General features: G+C 40.4%; 1 protein-coding gene across 2 annotated transcripts in view; it reads left to right on the top strand.

The window, feature by feature from the left end:
• Nucleotides 1-9,332: 9,332 nt before the first annotated feature.
• Nucleotides 9,333-10,020, top strand: part of jarid2b (jumonji, AT rich interactive domain 2b) — a 106,277-nt gene continuing 105,589 nt past the window's right edge. The window contains exon 1 of one of the 2 annotated variants that reach the window (XM_014332147.2): nucleotides 9,333-10,020. In XM_014332147.2, the coding sequence (XP_014187633.1) occupies nucleotides 9,976-10,020 (45 nt within the window). In that variant the 5' untranslated portion in view covers nucleotides 9,333-9,975. The other variant, XM_014332146.2, reaches the window with a different exon arrangement.

The raw sequence follows: 10,020 nt of genomic DNA on the forward strand, positions 1-10,020 counted from the left end.
CCCCACTCACGCACGCACACCCTGCTCCCTCCACACCTCAACCCATCTAACCCCCCCTGTACTGTTCTGCCCCACATCTTTTCCCCTTTCCCTGCTCATGCCCTAAAAGAATCGGAGAAGGATGGCTTTTGTATCAAGTGCAGGTGTCCTGGGTGGGTGAAAAGGGCCGCCGAGGCTATGGCTGCCTACCGTCAGGGGGTGAGTTTATTCAGCCTGGGATCCCCCACCTGTGGCAGGTCTTGACCCACATGAGTCAGCCAGTTATTCACTGCAAAAAAAAAACCTTTGTGGCTGAATGCTATTATTAAAGCCATTATTCTCTGTGTCGCCACATACACACAAGAGACCTGGCAATGCTGCAGAGCTGCTTGTTCCTCATGAGCGATTCATGGTTAGCTACTCATCCACGCTGCACACCAGTCTAGACTGGTTTGAGGTGAGAAAAAGGGAACAAAACTGTTGAATGATCGTAAAGAGAATGAGGAAACTGGACTGACAGTAGACTACACCATTTACAATTGTGTGAAAAAGAGGTTTTTGTTATTTTTAAACAGGACTCTGTGCAAGTGCTCTCTATGATTCTTTCATGATTCGTTCAAAATAATTTGAAGCAATCGTTTTCTGTTTAACTTTTTCAGTTTCTTACATCATCATTTACAGTGTTGCTTCATTTCAATGAGGTTTTGCATTCATTCATGCACTGCTCTCTAAAGTTCTTGCCACAGCATGAGGCCTGGCCTATTCCTGTTGCATTGCAGCACCTTGTTTTTTTCTCTTTTCTGGCCATTTGTTGCAGATTTGATGCTGTGCCCAGAATCATTGCCCTGTTGCATGACCCCATTTTAGCCAGGCTTTGGCTGTTAGACAGATGGCCTCATACCTGACTCTAGAATACTTTGGAATACAGCGGAGCTCATGATCGACTCAACAACTGCAAGTTGTCCAGGTCCTGGGGCTGCAAACCAAGAACTATCAAGCTGGGTGGGTTAACTGCTTTAATCTGGATGAATATCATAAAGTTCCAAATGATTCTTGTGAAACTGGTTTGAAATGACCAAAATCTAGCAGGTTCTGTGATGTTGGAGTAAATCACAAGAATCTTGTCCATGTCCTGTTGGACTCTTCCTTTAGTTTCAGGTTTGGTCAGGTTTAGAAAAAGATTGAGGCAAGTTATTTACATTTCATGAATGAATACCAAGGTAAAATAAATGATAAGACTCCTGATGATTAGTAGGCACTATTATTTTGTCAGTTAATAATTTGACAGTTACATAACTCTTTGCGTAGTTTTGTTAATAATGTAATTTTTGATCTAACCACCATAGGAAATTTCCAGGCAAAAAGGTTTTTAAAAAAGACCTCGTTGACATCTATTTTTTCTTAATGCCTGCAGTTTAAACAGTGAGACTTATCTTGGATTGCAGTTGCCAGGTGAGCTTGGGAAGATTTGCCTCATTAGTAAAACACAACAGCAGCCTTGGGGGCAGAAATAGGGGCAGGTCATCCCTTGGCTCTGATCTTCACACAGTTTTGCATTTAGCTTCCAGATGGGTCAATGCAGGGTACAGTGAAGAGCGTGCTGATTTTAGTTACATGCCCCCAGGACAACTCCACCGTGGAGCCTGAGGGCGTGGATCTTCGTCCTGTTGATCCTGCCATATACCACACTAAAGCTCAGGAAGTGAGATGTTCAGTGTGTGCATCGCATCAGAAAGAACCACTGCCAAAGGGGGTTTTGTGTACCTTTCACATCTAGATTGTAGCTAAAGTTCAGTCAAGTCTGTGTCTTCCTCTGTCTCATCCTCACCATTGTGCTCATATTTGACAAACCTGATATGAGTCTACACAATTTGTCAGTGCATGTTTTGTTCCAGCAAGGGATTTCTCATGCTGAAGGTGTCCAATTATCCACGGTAGTAGAGTGGGGACTGTCAAGTCCCTTCAGAAGGGGCGATGTGTGTCGGAGGGGTGGTTGAAAAATAAATAGTTTGTGATCCCAAGGAGTCCCTTAACAGCGGAGAGGGAGTGGTAAGAGGTGGCTATGGAGAAGGTTAACCTCAATTTAATGAGTGTGCTTGTAAGATTCAAATTTCGGCACGAGTAATTTGAAGATTGCACAACCCTCCTCTCTGTCTGTTGTATCACTGGACCTTGAAAAAGAAGAAAACTTAAAAAATAAATAAATAAATCTGCCATTAAGCACAAACAAATTTTCCTGAATACTGAACAATAATCTAAGAAAATACTGAATTTAACACTGACTTTTAAAGATTGACGTCTTTAGCCATATCCGGGTCCAAATTCTCCTTGGATTCCCAAACATCAAGAAAACACCAAGGCACCATCGAGAGCTGAAATTATTTCAGCTCCAATCAAACAATCAGTCTGTCTGTTCTCATGTTTTACTATCAAGTTTATCATTGAAAAAGAGGACTTAGAAGGGTTAGCAGCAACAGATGTTAGCAGGAAGTTAGCAAGCTAGTTTCCACCTAAAGATCATGAACCATGTTCTGACTGCAGTGTTTCTAAAACGCATACAGCTCTGCTATAACTTTGGACTTAAACAAAGACAGAAAAGTAAATAGCACTGATGTTTGGAGGGCTAGAGAAGTGGAGTTATTTGGGAATATAGTCTGGTGGCTAGCTATAGAGCAAAAGTTAAGCTACATTAGCATAGGAAAGATGCAGGACAAGGGTTAAATTGTTCTCAGTATAAGTTTGTGTTGAGAGTAACTGATTTGGCAGAGACAAATGTATGGAAGCTTGTTTCTGCGACTGAAAAGAAGTCAAAATTTCAAGTTAATATCTGAAATCAACACGTTATACATCTCAAAACTTTTAAGTATCTTTAAATTTCGAGTTATAGCTGAATAATTCAAAATTTTGACATCGTTTACACAAAATGATGAATTAGTACGTTAAAATAAATAAATATTAGCGGTTAAATAGAGAAATATTAGCTGCCCTGAGAGTCGTTCTTTTCTGAAGCATTCGAATATCTTATTTAAATAAAACAAAACACAAAACATTACAACTCATCAAAAAAAGCAACAGCCTCAGCACGGTAGATGCCTGGACTGGAAACGGGGCCAATAATGTCATCACTTAACAAGCACTTGTTCAGCTTCACATTTCCAATGAAATGCAAGTTTAATTCAAGGTCAAGGTCTCAAAGATTTTATTTTGAGCTTAAATTAAAGATCTAAATTAAGGAATAAAGTTCTCACGTTTATTCCTGACTAGAAACACGAATACTGGGTTGAGAACATGTAGTTCCTGTGTTTTTCTAATAAAAATTAGCCTTTCTCTACCAGCACAACAGCCATTCACATCATCCTTTGTTAACTCAGAAAAACTCTAGAAACCAATTTTGTATTGGAAACAGGCTTCAATAAACTTACAGCGCCGGCAGAATTTGTTCCACTTGTTAAGATCTTATTGACTCCTGCTCCTGTTTATGATTATCAGACACACTGACAAACAGGCCTCCTGTATCCTGTTTAAAAAATATTAACAAAAAGAATTCAGATGTCTTGCCATTAGTCGTAAATACTTATATATTATCATATGAAATCTTTTTGTTGTCTCCTTTCTCCTTATTCCTTATTCTTCTCTTCCTCTTTTTCTTTTACATGCGCTATTCAATATCCCCGGTGCTCGTATTACTTTGAGATTCAATACCCTGTGTGAAAAGCAGAGGACCGTATAAGCCATCCATGAGTTTACTGCTTCCTCAGACACCCTGCCAGCCCTGACACTTGCTTGTAGCTGCCCCACGCTATCACACACAGCTAGATAACTCCGGCCCTCCTTACATACATATCTCCTCCTTTTCAACTTCCAGAAACTTTTGACCATAAGATTAAAATCTAGCTCCATTTGAGATGTTTTAGCCATTCTGGCAAGCCCACTAATATCTACTTAAAGACAGAGATAGATTAACGAGGATTTGAGCCGCTTGATCCGGTGCCAGAACGAAACTATTGCTTTTAAAGATTAAGCAAGTTCAGAGGAACCGAGGAGAGATGAAAACATCAAGATGTCGTCAAACTGATCCCAAAGGGATCTTCGAGCTATTTTAGCGCTGAACAAAACAAAAGGTGACATGGCTCTTTCTTTTTTTCCCATTTCAGTACATCTCCCTTTATTTTTCAGCAGATGTGATTACAAGGATTTTTTTTCCTCTCTTTTATTTGAAAGGAAACTCCTTTGTGTTTATTTCCATAGTGTGCGATATTTAACCATTCAATCTTTCAACATTAATTTGGGATTTGTTGCCCCCACGCCACCCTCCCTCCCTGCATCTCACACACACACGCACACACACAAACACACCCAGACTCCCCCTCTTCTTGGCTATCGGACATCAATCTAGCCAGCACCGTCTGCTAAGCCTCACTGGGCAATTAACCACATTGAGAGTGAAAGCTCTAATCAATCCCTGGCCTTCTCTATCACACACGTATACACAAGTAAACACACACAAAACATATACAAATGTCTTTGCCATATATATTTTTGGGGGTGTTTTTTTTAAATAGTTTTTACACATTTGATTTTGTTCTGCTTTGTTTTGTGATGTGATTCAGGATTTTTTTTTTTATTGGCTGCAAAACAGGAACTTGGTGTAAACCTGTTTTTAACTGACTCATGCGAGTTTAAATCTTTAAAGTCTCTGTGCAATTAAGAGAACACGCAAACTGATAATGCTATCCCTGGTACCTTTTTTGCATTTAGTTTTAAAAACAGATTCTTCAGCTAAGTCTGGCTAGAAGAAGCTTCACAGATGAGTTATTTATAACATACCATGATAACATATCATCTCACAAAGCTAGGGGTAAGGGATAGGATAAGTATAAGCCATAAGGCTTCAGCCTATTCCTTTTTCGGTTTCTGTTTGAGTACTTTTATGTAAAATTATAATCTGTTGTTGTTGTTGTTGACTGAAATAAATTTCAATTCAATTCAATTCAAAGCTCAGACTGGTCTCTTGAACATAGATTACAGAGCACCTCTTGGTGTATGACGTTACCACATCAATATAGACCAAAATCTCTGAGCATTGTTTCTGGCACCTTGATGAATCTGTGCCATTAGGAATTAAAGCAGTTCTGAAGGCAAAAGAGCGAAAGTGTCCATATAGTTCAGTTAGTTTTTATTTTGTCTTAATTTCTATGAAATAGTTCAAATGTTTTACATCTAGTTTTAGTTTTAAAGTTTCATTTTTGTTAACTATAGCAACAATTGTGCTGCAGATGCTTTCATGCACTCAGACCACTAGTGTTTAACATATCTGTGCTATGAGCACACCCACGACACATTTTACCGAACTTCCCAGTTATGATATATAAATATATACATTTGAAATATTGTGCAAACAAGAAGATTTGAAAACCGCATATTACAGGTCTGCACATAGGGGGAAAAAATCAGGCTAAAAATGTCTAGAGAAGAGCCTGCAACCCTTCTGCCCGTGGGCTAAATGTGAACTGTGAGGTCGACCGCTGCGAAATTCAGGCATCCTTCCTCAGCTTGTCTTATTGATTCATGTGGGCCTAAATGTCAGCACCAGCAGGGCAGAAGACCCCGATAACCCCCCCTCCGGAGAGTGCAGGTGACGAGGGGGGCTAAAGGCAGCTTACATAGTCTTGTCTCAAAATAGCATTCATGTCCATGACGCTGTAGACATGATTGATTAGGCAAAACGTGATTTTAAACGCATATAAAATAAAAGTGCACATGATCAGCAGCTACTATTATCCCTTCTATCCACATATTCCTATCAGCAGAACTGGAATAGGGGTCGAGACTGAAAGGTGGGGGGAATACATAAATATCATGTCATCTACAAACCATGCTTAGAATTATTGATCCGTGGACTATTGATTTGGCGTCTTTGTTCGTGCATTTGAGGGTAAGTTCGGCGCTTTGATCATTTGGTGCGTTACGCTGAATCTACATCAAACAGAGGACAGGAATCAATAGCTCCTCCCCATTACATGAATGATAATGAAATCAGCATGATCATTTGGATGCTGGTGATTGTTTATACTCCAGCTTTTACGTGATTTGGGGACATGCTGAATCTTCTTTTAGGATTTCTTACTTGTACGCGTACGTTACTTTGCCTCCCACGGTGCAAACACCAGGGCAAAGAGTTGGAAAGTAAAAACATGCCTGTAGTTGTGAATGTAAGTCTAAATGTGTGTGCCACTGTTAACTCTTTGAGTTGTTGTATATCTAACCAACCAAACCCAGTAACGCATGCAGTATGTGTACTGGGATGGACCTGGGTCTAATTCTGGAGGCGAGCTTAAGGAGAACAGGCATTCAAAGACTAATAAATAATCACCCGCAGATGAAAGGGCTCACATCACATTAACTTGCATGTGCTGTCTGCTTTGATAATGCTGAACTATGAGGTTAATTGCTAGGTTTAACTAAAGCAACACTTTCTGCTGACATTTGCCTGCATGTTCAAACCCCACCCAGTGTACTATCTGACTTGTGCCAGAGAGCCCACACAGATATGTCCTAATACGTAATTTGGGTGCAGGCAAATAAGATAGATATCACCAACTGTAACTTTCACAAGTGGTAGAGGTGGCTCCCATACTAGTAGCTCAGTTAGAGAATCAGACTCAATTGTACTTTGAGTCAGTGCCAACTTGTTACTCAAGCTGCAGCAATGGCTTATGGGAACACTAAAGACTGTATATAAAAGATGGACATAGCCACCGGGACTTTGCCATACCTCTTTTTGACGCTTCAGTGGTGTAGCTGTTGCCATGTGGTTCTCTGAAGCCAGAAGTTACCATATTTGGATCAGAAGTGTTAGCGCATGGTTGCTAACTTGCAACAAACCTGGATCTGTAAAATGGATCAGTAAAACATACAAGCATGGCGTGCATAGACTCACCAGCCACTTCATTAACAAGTGCTTGTTAATGCAAATATCTAATGAGTTAATCACATGGCAGCAACTCAGTGCATCTGAGCATGTAGACATGGTCAACATGACTTGTTGATTTAAGTGATTTTGAACGTGGCATGGCTGTTGAAGCCAGATGGGGTGGTCTGACTAACTCAGAAAACGCTGATCTGCTCGGATTTTCCTATGCAACCATCTCTAGGGTTTAAAGAGAATGGTCCCAAGAAGAGAAAAAAAGCAGACGGAGTACAGCAGCAAAAGACCACAGTGGGTGCCATTCCTCTGAGCTAAGAATAGGAAACTGTGCACGAAAATTCACACAGGGCACGAAAACTGAGTCTCGATTTCTGCCTCAACATTTGAGGTAGGGTCAAGAATGCTGTATACAACATGAAAGCATGGATCCACCGCCTCATATTTCAGGATTTTGTTAGTGGTGGTGTAATAATGGTATAATGGAGACTACTTAGCACCAACTGAGTATCATTTAAACCCACTGATGATGTCCATCCCTTTATGACCACAGTGTACCCATCTTCAGTTGGCTGCTACCAGCAGGTTACCGCATTGTGAGACAAAACTTAAATGATTTCAAACAGGTTTCTTGAACAGGACAATGATTCGCTTTACTCAAGTGGCTGCCACAGTCCCCTTATTGCAGTCCAATAGAGTATCTTTGGAATGTGGTGAACTGGGAGATTCCCATCATGAATGTGCAACTGTGTGATCCTCTCATCTCAGTATGGACCACAATCTCAGAGGAATGTTTCCAGCACCTTAATGAATCTGTGGCACGAAGAGTTAAGGTACTTCTGAAGGTAAAAGGGGCTCCACCAATGTACTAGCAAGGTGTACCTAATGAAGTGGCCAGTGAGAATCTATCAGCATTCAGCTGATAGATTGCTCTTAACTTTAACATGATTTTTTAAGAAAATGCAACATTTTCTTTGTGCCAGGCTGTAACTATGGTTTTTTCTGCTTTAAAACTGACCAATCTAGCATGGTTGTTTATTGAGACCAGCTTTTTTTTGTAGTTTTTACCCAAGGTTTCTGCTTGGGTAAAAGCAAATTTATTGCAGTTCTTCCACAGAGAGAAATGAATATATGTAGCAAATCTGATTGTAATCCACCCAGTACTTCTTAAGCAGATCACCCCTATGTGCACTTTGAAATACCACCAGCTCATTGTTTATATGTTGGCATATTTCAGAGAAAATGTTCATCTGCTGGTTATATAAAAAGGCAAAAAGGAATTACAAAAGTCTGAAGGATTCATCCTCCAGACCCGGTGGAGCTCTGTAGCAAATTTCAAGGCCATCTATCAATAAGCTTTATGGACAATGCAGTGAATCTCTTGGAAATAAAATAAAAAACTGTAGTGGAAATATTTCTTCCATTCTGGTGGCCTAAACACACTTTTCAGTGAACCAGCACTGCTCAGTAACAACTAGTTTAAAAAAGCAGCATCATTATACAGATAGAGTTCTCTTCGGGTATACCATGGAGACAAAGCTGCATATTCATCTTAATATCCCCTCCCCCTCTACACACACACACACACACACACACTACTTTTAACTACCTCTACCTCTGTGGTTCAAACGGAGCAACCATCCCACTCAGTACATTAGAGTAATAACACAGCAAGCCCACTGATACTGAGGGGGATGAGGACATCCAGTCAGCTAACAGTCACTACACAGTGCTTTAAAAAGAATCCAAGAAAGCATATCTGAAAATATATACACATGCATGCATGTGTATATGTAGTTTTAAAAATATGAAGCTGCTTAATGCATTCAGATCACATCATGCTTTTATTCTTGCTGGTCTGCAAAGTCGCTCTGTGGAACTGCACCAGTGACATCATTACACTGGGCGTGAAACTCTCTTCTCTATAACAATAAGTTTTTCTCAGTTGAAAAGTTCCTAAAAGTATAGCATCTCCCACCATTCAGGTCGAGCTTTAATGTTTAACCACGTGCTCTGAGGTTGTGTGGTTGTGGTGTGGGAGTGGAGGGGGGCAGTCATTCGCATTCAAATTCGCGTTAGGGAACCCTCACTTTTTCTTTTTGTCCCCTAACAACTTCTTAGTGGAAATGTTAAATCCCATTAAAACTGCAGCATAAAACTAACTGTCTTAACATCAAAACCAAGACACAAGAGTAATTTATTTTTATTTTTTTAAAAGAAGAAGATAAACTTTATTGTGACCACTGGTGTTTCCTCGAAATGACCTTAGCAAGCTATTGCTGCATAGGACTTTAAACGCGCCATGTAGTGCAGGATTACTAGAAAAAAAATGCTTGTTACGATTACCACAAACACACCATAAATCCGTAAAAGAACACGGTATAGGCTTATCTAGCAGGGCTACGTGCTCGGGGTTGTCTCTCGAGAATTTTTTAAAGTTGCCGCTGATGGTGGCGGTGTTGTGCGAGGAGGCGGAGGCAGTGAAAGAAAGGAGCTGCTCTCGGTAAGCACAGCAGTGCCGCTGGATCTGTCGACGACCTCAGGCTCCAGCCCCCCTCCAAAAGAAAGGAAAAAAAAGGAAAGCGACGTGACACCTAACGTTTTATTTTGTAATTTTATTTATTTCTCGATGTCTCGTCGCCTCAAACAAGATGTAACTTTTCTGACATCACCACAGCTACATTCATGCATTTGAAAGGAGCCGGGAGCGAGTGCGCAGAGACGAGAAGCCGAGCTGTCGGAGCGAATGGAACTTATTGTTGTGCATTTGTTTTGACTATGTTATCCCCAAGTGAGTTTGGCTTCAGTCCGTCTCTGTTCGTCGTCGACTCTTGAATATATATATTTATATATATACATCTGTATATATAGATATATATATTTCCGGGGGATTTAATCCGAATTCTTCAAACGGGGAAACACCGAAGGAGGATTCTGCAAAGCCAGCAAGCTTTTCCTTACAGAGCCGGGGATTTAAATCGTCCTTTGGAGCTCCGGGAGAGGCGATAGTCAAAGAAAGAAATTCATGTGGCCATTCTCTCTATAGCCAAACATTTTTGGGGGATTGCATAATGAGCAAGGAACGACCTAAGAGGAATATCATCCAAAAGAAATAT

This window comes from Haplochromis burtoni, unplaced genomic scaffold, assembly GCF_018398535.1.
Source record: "Haplochromis burtoni strain Fernald_Lab_line unplaced genomic scaffold, NCSU_Asbu1 Contig_25, whole genome shotgun sequence".
Classification (NCBI taxonomy): Eukaryota; Metazoa; Chordata; class Actinopteri; order Cichliformes; family Cichlidae; genus Haplochromis; species Haplochromis burtoni.